The following is a 13,130-nucleotide window of genomic DNA, read 5'->3' as shown; positions in this document are numbered from 1 at the left end:
GACAGAAATGGTATGGACCTAACAGAAGCAGAAGATATTAAGAAGACGTGGGAAGAATACATGGAAGAACTGTACAAAAAAGATCTTCACGACCCAGATAATCATGATGGTGTGATCACTCATCTAGAGCCAGACATCCTGGAATGTGAAGTCAAGTGGGCCTTAGAAAGCATCACTATGAACAAAGCTAGTGGAGGTGATGGAATTCCAGTGGGGCTATTTCAAATCCTGAAAGATGATGCTGTGAAAGTGCTGCACTCAGTATGCCAGCAAATTTGGAAAACTCAGCAGTGGCCACAGGACTAGAAAAGGTCAGTTTTCATTCCAATCCCAAAGAAAGGCAATGCCAAAGAATGCTCAAACTACTACACAATTGCACTCATCTCACATGCTAGTAAAATAATGCTCAAAATTCTCCAAGCCAGGCTTCAGCAATATGTGAACCGTGAACTTCCTGATGTTCAAGCTGGTTTTAGAAAAGGCAGAGGAACCAGAGATCAAATTGCCAACATCCGCTGGATCATGGAAAAAGCAAGGGAGTTCCAGGAAAACATCTATTTCTGCTTTATTGACTATGCCAAAGCCTTTGACTGTGTGGATCACAATCAACTGTGGAAAATTCTGAAAGAGATGGGAATACCAGACCACCTGACCTGCCACTTGAGAAATCTGTATGTAGGTTAGGAAGCAACAATTAAAACTGGACATGGAACAACAGACTGGTTCCAAATAGGAAAAAGAGTACGTCAAGGCTGTATATTGTCACCCTGCTTATTTAACTTCTATGCAGAGTACATCATGAGAAACGCTGGGCTGGAAGAAACACAAGCTGGAATCAAGATTGCTGGGAGAAATACCAATAACCTCAGATATGCAGATGACACCACCCTTATGGCAGAAAGTGGAGAGGAACTAAAAAGCCTCTTGATGAAAGTGAAAGTGGAGAGTGAAAAAGTTGGCTTACAGCTCAACATTCAGAAAACGAAGATCATGGCATCCGGTCCCATCACTTCATGGGAAATAGATGGGGAAACAGTGGAAACAGTGTCAGACTTTTATTTTGGGGGGGCTCCAGAATCACTGCAGATGGTGATTGCAGCCATGAAATTAAAAGACGCTTACTCCTTGGAAGAAAAGTTATGACCAACCTAGATAGCATATTCAAAAGCAGAGACATTACTTTGCCGACTAATGTCCGTCTAGTCAAGGCTGTGGTTTTTCCTGTGGTCATGTATGGATGTGAGAGTTGGACTGTGAAGGAGGCTGAATGCCGAAGAATTGATGCTTTTGAACCGTGGTGTTGGAGGAGACTCTTGAGAGTCCCTTGGACTGCAAGGAAATCCAACCAGTCCATTCTGAAGGAGATCAATCCTGGGTGTTCTTTGGAAGGAATGATGCTAAAGCTGAAACTCCAGTACTTTGGCCACCTCACGTGAAGAGTTGACTCACTGGATAAGACTTTCATGCTGGGAGGGATTGGGGGCAGGAGGAGAAGGGGACAACAGAGGATGATGGCTGGATGGCATCACTGACTCGATGGACGTGAGTCTGAGTGAACTCCGGGAGTTGGTGATGGACAGGGAGGCCTGGCGTGCTGCGATTCATGGGGTCGCGAAGAGTCAGACACGACTGAGCGACTGAACTGAACAGTATACTATGAAATACAAAGTGAGGGGCCTAGCGCCTGTGTAAATCACTGCTTTCCTGATCCCAACTCCATACTGAGCATAGGACAACTAGCCCAGTTTTGGCACTTTGTCCTTTACATTTAACTCTATTATAGTTGCAATTAATAGTGTCATTGATTGTTAATGACACTAGAATGTGACCACCAGAATGTGAACTCCATATTCCCCCTTGTCTTGTGCACTTGTCATTGCTGCTGTAAATGTAAACACTTAATAGGCATGCTATAAATATGTGTATGGATAAATATGACAGTAAGTGGGGCAGATGTTGAGCCTGGCTTTAGGGAGAGATTTGTTTATGAGATTGGAGTCACCGGTAATAATCAGAATATAAACCACCTAGCAGTTTATCTGAAAAGGCTAGTATTTGGGTTAAAGTGTCAGGAGGCAGTTTAATTCTTTAAAGTTCTTTAATTCTCCATTAAAGAATCAGGCACTGTAGCTGACTGCTGGGTTGGCAGGAGCGGGGGACAGGAAGGCTAGATATGTTCCAAAGAAGTTTCGGGATTTTTTTAAACTAAATTTCTTTTGTAAATTAGTTATTTATCTGTAGGCTTATTTTGGGAATTCTGAATGGCTACAGCTTAAACATAGAGCGGTTTCTGAGTTATTTATACCTTTTTTTCTTCTCGCGGGTTGTGACATTCCCCAAGGGACAAAAAGACTGAAACTCCCAAGTTCTCTAAACTACACACAGGGCAAAGGCGTGAGAATGCCAGCGGCAATAATTGCCGGCCAGAGGGGCTGTTCCGTTGAAAGCTAAAAAGCCGGTGGCGTTGAACTCCGCCGCCCCGCCCCGCCGCACCCCTCCGCTCTGCGTCAGAGGGGTCACGTAGCCTGTGCCTCGCGTCCTGATTGGCTAGGTTGGGGGCTCCGGGCGTGTCTGCGGGTTCACAGGGGGCCGGGTCAGCGCTGCTGAGAGGAATTGGCCGGCGGCTGGAGACCCGGAACTCGTACCGTGTACAGAGCCGACACTGACAGGTGAGTCGTCCCGGTCCTGCACACCTGTGGGTGCTCGCCGCCGCAGTCCGGAGTTGGGAGCTGCCCATCATGAAGACAGACTCCCCGTCAGCTGCTTCAGCTCTGACTGGCTGGCCAGGGTGCTGGTGGAATCCGGGGCGCCGCCGGCCGGAAGTTTCTGTTTGAAAGCGCATGCCCCACATGACGGATGTGTGGTTTTCGGTCTCTCCCCCACACCGTCTTCCGTGGGCCCTCGTTTTTTCTTTTTTACAAACGGGTTAATTTGAAACTGAGCAGATCAAACGTGTTGTCACAGTCGAACTTAATTGAATTACTAATGTTCGTCTAGTGGGCCGTTATTATGAAAACTGTGCATATTACAGAAGTGGGTTTTACGCCCCAAAAAATGCTTAAGAAAAATGAAGCATCAGAAAAATAGCCCATGTTGTGATTTAACAAAGATTTACCTGGATTATTACTATGGGCAGAGCACGGGGCCAGGAGCAGGCTCGAGCTAAGCTTTCGGGTTTGAATGCGAGATCTAGTCTTTTTTTAGCTGAGCAACCTTGGGGTACTTTACTTTCACCTGTTAACTCATCTTTAATAATAAGTTGTTGTGATGACTTAATGAGTTTCTGAATACTCTGATTCATGGTGTTAATCTTCACAATCACCCAGTTTGTAACCTTGACAAACACTGAATGTTGCCACTTTCCTGATGCTCAAACTGAGGCACAGAGAAGTGACTTCCCCAAGTCATAACACAACTAATGATCCAGAACTAGGCCCAGGCAGCCCACAGCTTTACCCACTACTTTAAGTTGTGGTGCACTTGGTTTGTCGCTGCCTTTCCATTGACAGATACTTTGTTTCTCTGTGGACCAAGTTCTTTGTTGGGTACAGGAGATAAAGTAGAACCGCACTCACACCCTGTCTTCCAGATGCTTGCAATCTGGTGCAGGTTGTTCATAGTTGGACTGCAGGGTGCTCACAAATCCTGCTAAAGTTGTTTGCAAAATGTTGTGAGTATCAGACTTTTTTTTGGAAGGAGAGCCTCTGACTCACACCATATTCTCTGCTGGGTCTGTGATCCAAAGGTATGAAGAATGTTTTAGCAGAAAAGCTAGTGCCTAGTGTAATGTCTGTCACAGAGAATGAGCTAAACATACAAACCCAAAAAAACTGGTTGAAAGAATGAAGAACTTACAGGAGTATAAGTGCCACAGTAGGGTCAAGAGCAGTGTGCTGGGGAAGAGCACACGTGAAAGTCATCTGCCCAGGCATGCCTCCTAGAGTCAGCAGTGACAGGCGAAAGGTAGAGAAGCATTTTATCATAGGAACAGGGCAGTAAACCATCCCTACCCTCACGGAGACTGAGACAGAAATCACACATGAGCAGCTGCAGCTATGACAAGTGGCATTCCCTGGTGGCTCAGACGGTTAAGAATCCGCCTGCAATGCCGAGACCTGGATTCGATCCCTGGGTTGGGAAGATCCCCTGGAGGAGGGCATGGCAACTCACTCCAGTATTCTTGCCTAGAGAATCCCCATGGACAGAGGAGCCTGGCAGGCTACAGTCCATGAGGTTGCAAAGAGTTGGACACAACTGAGCAACTAAGCACACAGAGGAACAGTCCACAGTGCCAAGACAGCCTATCTGGGGGACAAGAGGCCTCATCTATTCACAAAGGGCAGGAAACCTTCCCTGAGAAAGTGACACTTAGGTTTAGGAGGATTGTGGGCATGGGGAACAGCCCTCAGTCTTTAGAGACCCTGTGATGGGAACAGGTAGAGCACCAAGGGCTGAAAGGGAGTTGGTACAGTTGAGTGTAGGCAGTGGGGGACAGGAGATTTGGGTGGTGACAGAGCCTAAGACAAAGAGGCCTTAAAAGGCCATGGTAAAGCAGACATTTATTTTATGTCTATCCTAAAGTGCGATTAAAAAGTTTATTGCAGGGAAGTGACAAGATTACATTTGGAGAAGCTGGAATGAAGTTTCCGTGGATTAACAAGCCCTGGATAAGGACAGGATCTCTGAGGAGAAACTCTAAGGTAAGAAGAGGAGCGCCTAGAATCAAGCCTTGAAGATGAGCCTGCAGAGGAGACAGATAAAGGGTGGTCAGAAACAGAGGAAGGAAGGAGGACCAGGGGAGTGGGAAGTCTTGAAAGTCATTTCAAGAGTTATTTCCCAAAGAAAGTGGTCACGTGTGCTGAAAGCTGCAGATGCCAAGAGGACCTAAAACTACTCATTGGCTTTAATCACATGGAAGTTGTCTTTATGGGCAGTTATGTAAATGAGAAGAGAAGAAATGAAGAGAAAGGCTGTGCAAGAATTAACTGAGGGGAAGAGAAAAATAATTTTAGCTGGAGGGGCAGTGAGAGAAGGAGCCATTGAGGTGAAGGGTGGGAACCTGAGAGAGGAGGATTCAACTGAAGAGCGAATACATGAGAAAGAAGGGCTCTAGAGATCTCAGGCTAGAGAGGCTGGGATGAGGACAAGAGCAGGAATTACCTGGAAGATGAAAGGTGTAACTCTAGGGAAGGGGAAACAGCAGGAGGTTTATGTTTGGTGTGGTGAATTGCACTCCTTTCTTTGTACTAGGTAGAGGCAAGGGTATTGGGTTGAGAGTGAATGAGAGAATGGGTGTTGGGGGAAGCTGGAGGTCTGAGCTGACATTTGACATCATTGTGAGGGGTATGAAAGAATGAGCTGACCAGAGATTGTTTTAGGATGGTCTAGCAGAGGGAGCCAAGTATGAAGCAAAGGTCGGAAATTAGCCACCTGGCTCCTTCGGGAATTGCAAAAATAGTAGGGGAGTGAGGATTCCCCTTCTATTTTTGCCAGGTGGCACTAGTGATGAAGCCACCTGCAATGCAAGAGATGTAAGAGACATGGGTTCGATCTCAAGTGGGGAAGATCCCGGGAGGAGGTCATGGCAACCCACTCCAGTATTCTTGCCTGGAGAATCCCATGGACAAAGAAGCCTGGCGGGCTGAAGTGACTTAGCACACATGCACAAGGATGGAGGCTAGCTAGAAACAGAAGCTACGTTTAATACGACATAACAAAGGAGACATCACAAATCATGAGGAAGGAAAGGATTGTTCAAAAATGGTGCTTAGAGATAGCTAAACTATTGATAAAGTCTGTATACATTCTCAGCTCACAACCAGAAATTTCAAATGAATTAAAGGAGCTAGCTTTTAAGATTCAAACAATAATATAGAAGGAAATAGGGATGAATTTTTATCTTTTCATCTGATGCATAGAAGCAATAGGAATCGTAAAGGAAAGGGAAACTTTCCTGACTCTTTGACCTATTAAAATTAACTGATTTGTCCTAACACATGCTATACCATGCTAAGTGAAATAAGCCATGGTCACCAAGACATTCCACAGCTAACATGATTTCCCATGATTCCACTGGGCAGTCACATGGTATTCCTTGTTTTACCTGGCTGAGACTTAATTCTGGGTTTATAAAAAAAGATTTTCACAAATTCTCATAAAACAGTATCACATTTATTAACTCATTTTTAAAACAAATTCAGTGGCTTATTTTGGATAATAGCTATTCAGCAAAAAATACAATATAAAATTAAAATTGACTCTCCTCCTTAAAAAGTATTTGCTTTACCTAGACATCAACTTTAAAATACAAAAAACATTTTTTAAAAATGGGTATGTGTATAAATGTATATGCCCTAGACAGAAACAGAGTTGTAAGAAATGAAATTTATGTCAAAATAACATTTGAGGTTTGTGAATCTTTGAACTCCCTGTGGTTTTGCTACTGATCTGTTAAATGGAAATAACTACTTCACAAGTTGCTGCAAAGCTCAAAGAGGGTATTTATTAAATTTAAGATGGGAAGCAGTATATGACAGTTACTTCATAAATTATTTAAACAGCTCTATTTAATACTCCACATGAGTAGTTTACCTGTCTAATTTGTCCATTTTATTTCCATGCTCAATATTTGTAGCTCAGATTTGTGTTTGTATTCTAAGAGAACCTGTATTTTCTTTCTTACAGGTATGATTTGTACATTTGGAGTCTCAGGACGGTGGAAATTAGCCAGTGGATTGCAGCCATGTTGTGGAAGTTGCTGATGAGATCCCAGCCCTGCAGACTCTGTTCTTTCCGGAAAATGCTATCAGCTCCAAAATACAGACCTTTTCTAGCATCCTTCACCTGTACAACTGATAGTCAGTCAAAGAAAGAAAATAAAAAGACAGTAGAAAAGCTCTTTAAATTGTCAGTTGACATCAGGAAAATTCGAAGATTAAAAGGCTGGGTACTTCTGGAGGATGAAACCTATGTTGAAGAAATTGCAAATATTTTACAACAGCTGGGTGCCAATGAGACTGCTGTAGCCAGTATCTTGGAACGCTGCCCAGAAGCAATTATCTGCAGTCCAACTGCTGTTAACACTCAAAGAGAACTCTGGCAGTTGGTCTGTAAAAACGAGGAAGAGTTAGTCAAGTTAATAGAACAGTTTCCAGAATCTTTCTTTACTGTTAAAGACCAGGAAAACCGGAAGCTAAATATTCAGTTCTTTCAAGAGTTGGGGCTTAAAAATGTGGTCATTAGCAGATTTTTGACAACTGCAACTAATATTTTTCATAATCCTATGGAGAAGAATAAACAAATGATAAAGATTCTCCAAGAGAGTTATCTAAATTTAGGTGGCTCCGAGGCCAACATGAAAGTTTGGCTTCTAAAACTGTTAAGCCAAAATCCATTTATTTTGTTAAACTCTTCTGCAGCTATAAAGGAAACACTAGAATTTTTCCAGGAGCAGGATTTCACAAACTTTGAAATTCTCCAGCTTCTCTCCAAACTCAAAGGATTTCTTTTTCAGCTTTGCCCAAGAAGTATACAGAACAGTATGTCTTTCTCTAAAAATGCTTTTAAATGTACTGATCATGACCTGAAGCAATTGGTTTTGAAATGTCCTGCCCTTTTGTATTACTCTGTTCCAGTTTTGGAGGAGAGAATTCAGGGATTATTGAAAGAAGGAATTTCCATAGCTCAGATAAGAGAGACACCAATGGTTCTTGAATTAACACCACAAATAGTACAATACAGGATAAAGAAACTGAATTCCTTAGGCTATGGAATAAAGGATGGACATCTAGCAAATCTAAATGGAACAAAAAAAGAATTTGAGGCTAACTTTGGTAAAATTCAGGCCAAAAAAAGAAGGCCATTATTTAACCCTGTGGCACCATTAAATGTTGAAGAGTAACTTGCTTACTGATGTTGCTTCTTTTCACCAGTGCAGAGTGAAACCAAGTAGCAAAAACTTAAGTGATTCAGGAATATTGTGGGTACAAATTTCTAAAACATTGTGGGTAATTTTAAGAACCTAAGTAGCTTCTGAGTTGTGTTTAAATTACCTCTCAGTAGGAGAAGGCAATGGCAACCCACGCCAGTACTCTTGCCTGGAGAATCCCATGGATGAAGGGGCATGGTAGGCTGCAGTTCATGGGGTCGCTAAGAGTCGGACATGACTGAGCAACTTTACTTTCACTTTTCACTTTCACGCATTGGAGAAGGAAATGGCAATCCACTCTAGTGTTCTTGCCTGGAGAATCCTAGGGACAGAGGAGCCTGTTGGGTGCCGTCTATGGGGTCGCAGAGTCAGACACGACTGACGTGACTTAGCAGCAGCAGCAGCAGATGATCTCTGACTCAGCTGCTATACTTGAATATATAAATTGCATTTATTTTAATAAAGTTTGTAATTTTGTCCTTAAGCTATTAAAAAAAAAACTACTATTAAATGCCACAAGTGTGATATTTTGTAAGTGAATAGTTTTAGAAACTGAAAAGTGCACTCCATTCAAATTATGGATACATTTTTATTGATATAGCACATTTCATCTGGGATGCAGACCCAGCCTTCTTTCTCACCACCAGCTCTGAAACATCATGCCACTATGGTCTGAATCCTGTAGTGTTTGGTGAAACATTAGCAAATTTCTAAAACATTTTAGTGGAGAAATTTTATCTCCAGGTTGGAATAGGTATCTTTTAGAACCTAGTATTACCCATCATAAGGAATAATTAGAACGTATTTATATGGTCGGTTTGTTTAAAATTGACGGTTTTATTTAATAAAACACTTCTGTGTGCGTGTATTACTCTCCCTTTTTTACAGATGAGGAATCAAGCTTAGAGAACCATCCAGCTGCCAAGTGCCAGAGCCCAGATTTACTGAGATCTCTCTTCTGTTCAAACCTTGTGAACAGAAAAAGGATTGCTTATGAGTTGGCATAAGAAAAAGTTACCACTACCTGACATGCTAAGAGTGCGTACCAACTGCAAATTCAGGAGTTTTTATGAAAACGTCTCTGTAAAATTCCTTAAATTTAAAATGATCTAATTCATATTCATTTGAAGTACAGCTTTTAAGGAAACTGAGAATCCAGGTCTGACTGTAATATATGAAAGGTTAAGTGTGTGATGGTACTGATTTTAGTTAGGTTTTAAGTTTCTAAGTTTTGTTTCAAGATAAGTATTATCCAGATAGACTGGCTCACTTTCAGCAGTGGAGTGTGAACTATGTAACAAACACACAAACAATTGACTCTTGACACTCAAACATATGTGCACTATGTATGCAAGGCCCTTAAGTAATGAAAAATTATGAAAAATATAGACCACATCTTCACTTTATTCCTTCATTCAGCAAGTGCAGGTAACCCTTACTGTCCAAATCTGTTCAGTTCCTTAGTTAGGAGACTGAAAGGTATCTCTGCAGCATCTACTAAGTGCTAGGCATGTTGTGCTTTACAACTCTTAAGAGCTAAGAGTACCATTGTTTATTGTTCTAGCAGATGAGGACACTTAGGCACAGAGAGGCTAAGTCACTCACTCAAAGTCATACAGAAATGTTTGCTCAAGGGGAGCATGGCAGCCAGTACAGGCAGGGCAGAGTTAAGTGATGGGAAGAGTGACACAAGATGAACAGCACAGGTCTAAGGAACAGGATCTCATTCTAAATGTGATGGGAAATCCTTTGGCAGATTTTTGTTTATGCTTGCTGCCCTGACAAAATTATTAGCAGTGTTCTCTTTCACCCTCAAAACTGTCTCAGTTTGAAATGCATTATTCATTATATGGTCACCTTGGTAATTCTATTAACCGATGTCAATCTTGAGATGCCCAACTTGAGCAGAGTTTTCAAACAGAAAAATAGTGAAGTCTGGAGTTGTGAGAAATCAGGACTGGAGATAGTTACCTGGAGATCATCTGCTTATCTGCTATAGCTCTAGGTGAGACTGCCTAGAAAGAGGATAAATTTGTAGTAGCAACAGACCAGGTCTGGAATGGGTTGACTGGAGTAAGTCTGCCAAGAGAAAAGGATGTTTTCAATAATATCAAATGCCATGGGGAGGTCAGCTAAGATAAGAAATGACCAGTGGATCTGGCAAAAGGAAATCATTGGTTGGACCTGTCAAGAGTGATTCTGGTGGAATGAGACAGGTAAGAAGGCAACTGGAGTGGGTTGAGAGAATAGGAGATAAGAGTCAGGGACTATATCGTTTTTCAGATTTTGCTGCAAATGGAAGCAGAAAATGGAGGTAATGAGATTGAGTAATTTTTCTTTAAAGAAAGGAAATACTGGAACATGTTTATATGCCAGTGGGTATGACCCAAGGAGAAAGAGATGGATGATAGGTGGAAAACGAATTAATACTAAGGATTAAAATCCTTGAGGAAGTGAAAGTGGGCTTTACTTTGGATAAGAGCAGAGACATTAGTTCTGGCCCATGTCCGGCCCACAGAGCATGGGAACACATGCAGGCTGGTTGGAGGGGTGTGCATTGTGAGAGGCAGAAGAGTTGCTGTCTGGTTACCTCTTTTCACAGAGAGATTTAGAATGGGAGAAAGGGAGTACAGCAGGAGGGGTAGGAAGCGGGGGAATGAGTCATTTTGTGGAGTAGGGAAGTGAACAAACAAGAAAGTATATAAGAAAGTTTAGCAGAGTTGAGTAGCCCTGTGTGCTTTGTGGCCATTAATGTAAAAAGCTTTGTGTAAAAACCAATGCAATATTGTAAAACAATTATCCTTCAATTAAATAAGTAAAAACTTTTGTCAGTACACTAGCAAACCAGAGGCAGTTGTGGTTACAGAAATACATTTGTAGCTTAGTCTAACTAGAAAAGTTTAAAAAAAAATCCACATTCATGGTCAAACATGCAGTATACCACCTTTATTTTCCTTTAGACCAAATCCTAGTCCATACGTTTTAGCCCGTGAACCTGCTTTTTTCCATTCTTGCATCCTTAACCCAGATCTTCCTACAAGTAAAATTAAAATTTAAATTAAAAGTAAAATTTTAGATATCCCAAATCAACAACATAGCAGGGGGAGATACCCTTACATAAAACACTAGAGTCAAAATTTCATTTCCCCTGTGGAAAAATAGGCTCTAACAACAAATTACATTATTCCCTTTAAACAACTTATGTATAAATTCATTTCTGTGGCAGAATGCAATTAGCTGCCAAATAAATATGATCACCCAGAAGACATGAAGTGAGCTCAAATCACACAGCTTGGTAAATCAAGCATACAGGCAGCACTACAGCAGAATGAAGGACTAGTTGAGTAGTCCCCTCTGTTTCTGGACATACGCTGGAGAGGTGGTGATTGACACTAATTCAAGCGTTATGGGAAACTCAACTAACATTGGAGGTTAGCTTGTTCATATTTGTACAAAGGGAATACAGATACTTTCCTCCTAAAGGGCCTCATACTGATTAAATAAAGAGAATTTATGGACCATGCCTGATAGGTAAGTAGGTGCCCAGTAAGTATCAGTTTTCTTCCTTCTTCCAGTTCTTTCTTCTTCCTTCTTCCCTTCCCTTTGAGTCATTTCTGGCCAGTAAGCAGTCTTAAGTTGGTTCCACATCTGCTTAGGACATAGAAGTGCCCTCCCTATTTTATAATTCCTGCATCAATTTCCGAAGTTTAGAGCGCACAAGAACCAACTGCAGAGGTTGTTAAACTGCAGTCTTGAATTCCACCCTGCAAAGATTCAGCAAGTTGCTGTCAAACCTAGAAATCTGCATTTTTGATATTTATTAGAGTTGTTTAAAATATATATGGACTTGATTGTTGGCATCAGAATTCATATTTGGAGATGTTCTGTCATGTTTGTGCATTAGTATCAAAAAATTTAAAAACTGGCTACAGTACTTTCTGATTTGCTATATAACTACAATTTTAAGAATACCCTGTTTTAAAATTCCCTTTATTTCCTTAGATCTTTATGAAACAGTTCATCTTTTGCAGATCATAGTGCTTTATTAAAGATTCATGTATTATTTTCCCATTTCTTTAACACAAAAAATTTACTCAATCATCAATCATTTTCATCTGACATTTCACTAAGTACAGGATTCATGATGTCAACATTATTAGATCAGTCATTCTAGTGGGTCACACAAGTTTATCCTCATTGTGCCAAATACCCACTCTAAAGATAAGCTGAATAACAGATGCCTCCAGGTGTATACAACAACCTCAGTTTCTTGAAGTTAGCTAGTACTGTTCAACAGGTCAAATTGCTAGTCTACAAAAATAAACTGGAAAAGACTCAAGTGTACAGCTTTACATATCAAATAGCAAGTTCATTTCAACAAGAACCTCTACAACTAACTGTTCATTTGTACAAGTTCTCTGCTATCATTGCAAAGCCTCTCCTGAACAAAGTTACAAGTTCAAAATTTAAAACAAGCTTGATGAGATAAAATGTACCAGGTGGCTTTTCTGTAGCAGAAATTAATTACAACCATTTTTTCTCAAGCAATTTTAAAGACAAGCCAAGTTGAAAATAAATATTCAAGCATACAGTAAACTAAAGTCTATATGTAGAAATTCAGGTACAAAGCACAGCAGAGCCTATAAAGATAATTAAGAAATATAAACTAGCAACAAAGCAATAATTTCTTTCAAATAACAGGAAAAAGTTCTCCAATACCATTATTTAGATCATTTAGTGTTTATTAATTTCAGTTTTTTTTTTTTAAATCCTGCTTCTAATTATATTTGATCACAGTATACCAACAAATACTTCCCTGGTGGCTCAGACGGTAAAGCGTCTGCCTACCATGCAGGAGACCTGGGTTCAATCCCTGGGTCAGGAAGATCTCCTGGAGAAGGAAATGGCAACCCACTCCCAGTATTCTTGCCTGGAAAATCCCATCGACAGAGGAGCCTGGTAGGCTACAGTCCATGGGGTTGCAAAGAGTCGGACACCACTGAGTGACTTCACTTTCTTTCTTTATACCAACAGATAAATCATACCGGATGAAATAAATGGCAATTTAATTTCTGATTAACTCCTTAATGACCTTCCAGATTTGTATATGGTAGAAAGGTTCAGGAAACTGGATTTGCGTAAGTCCCTGCTGGTATTTATAAAAGCTTTTAAAAGTTAAGTTTTGTTTTTATCCATTTATTGA

The 13,130-nt window shown here is 41.0% G+C and overlaps 1 protein-coding gene across 3 annotated transcripts; it reads left to right on the top strand.

The window, feature by feature from the left end:
• The first annotated feature begins 2,607 nt into the window (after positions 1 to 2,607).
• Positions 2,608 to 7,900, top strand: MTERF2 (mitochondrial transcription termination factor 2). Of its 3 annotated transcripts, none has more exons than XM_052640941.1 (3): positions 2,608 to 2,669; positions 4,605 to 4,700; positions 6,685 to 7,900. In XM_052640941.1, the coding sequence occupies exon 3, from the start codon at positions 6,743 to 6,745 to the stop codon at positions 7,898 to 7,900; it is 1,158 nt and encodes a 385-aa protein (XP_052496901.1). In that variant the 5' UTR covers positions 2,608 to 2,669; positions 4,605 to 4,700; positions 6,685 to 6,742. The 3 variants fall into 3 exon arrangements, with proteins under 3 accessions (XP_052496901.1, XP_052496899.1, XP_052496900.1); XM_052640939.1 differs by having other exon boundaries at positions 2,624 to 2,669; positions 4,595 to 4,700; XM_052640940.1 differs by lacking the exon at positions 2,608 to 2,669 and having other exon boundaries at positions 4,481 to 4,700.
• Positions 7,901 to 13,130: the final 5,230 nt, after the last annotated feature.

Source organism: Budorcas taxicolor, chromosome 5 (assembly GCF_023091745.1).
Source record: "Budorcas taxicolor isolate Tak-1 chromosome 5, Takin1.1, whole genome shotgun sequence".
In the NCBI taxonomy this organism is placed as follows: domain Eukaryota; kingdom Metazoa; phylum Chordata; class Mammalia; order Artiodactyla; family Bovidae; genus Budorcas; species Budorcas taxicolor.
The sequence above is the reverse complement of the archived record's forward strand: the minus strand, read 5'-3'. Positions and strand labels throughout refer to the sequence as shown.

What these genes read in the sequence shown, in the direction of transcription:
- MTERF2 (XM_052640941.1), top strand. Translation starts at nt 6,743, where the DNA reads ATGTTGTGGAAGTTGCTGATGAGATCCCAGCCCTGCAGACTCTGTTCT.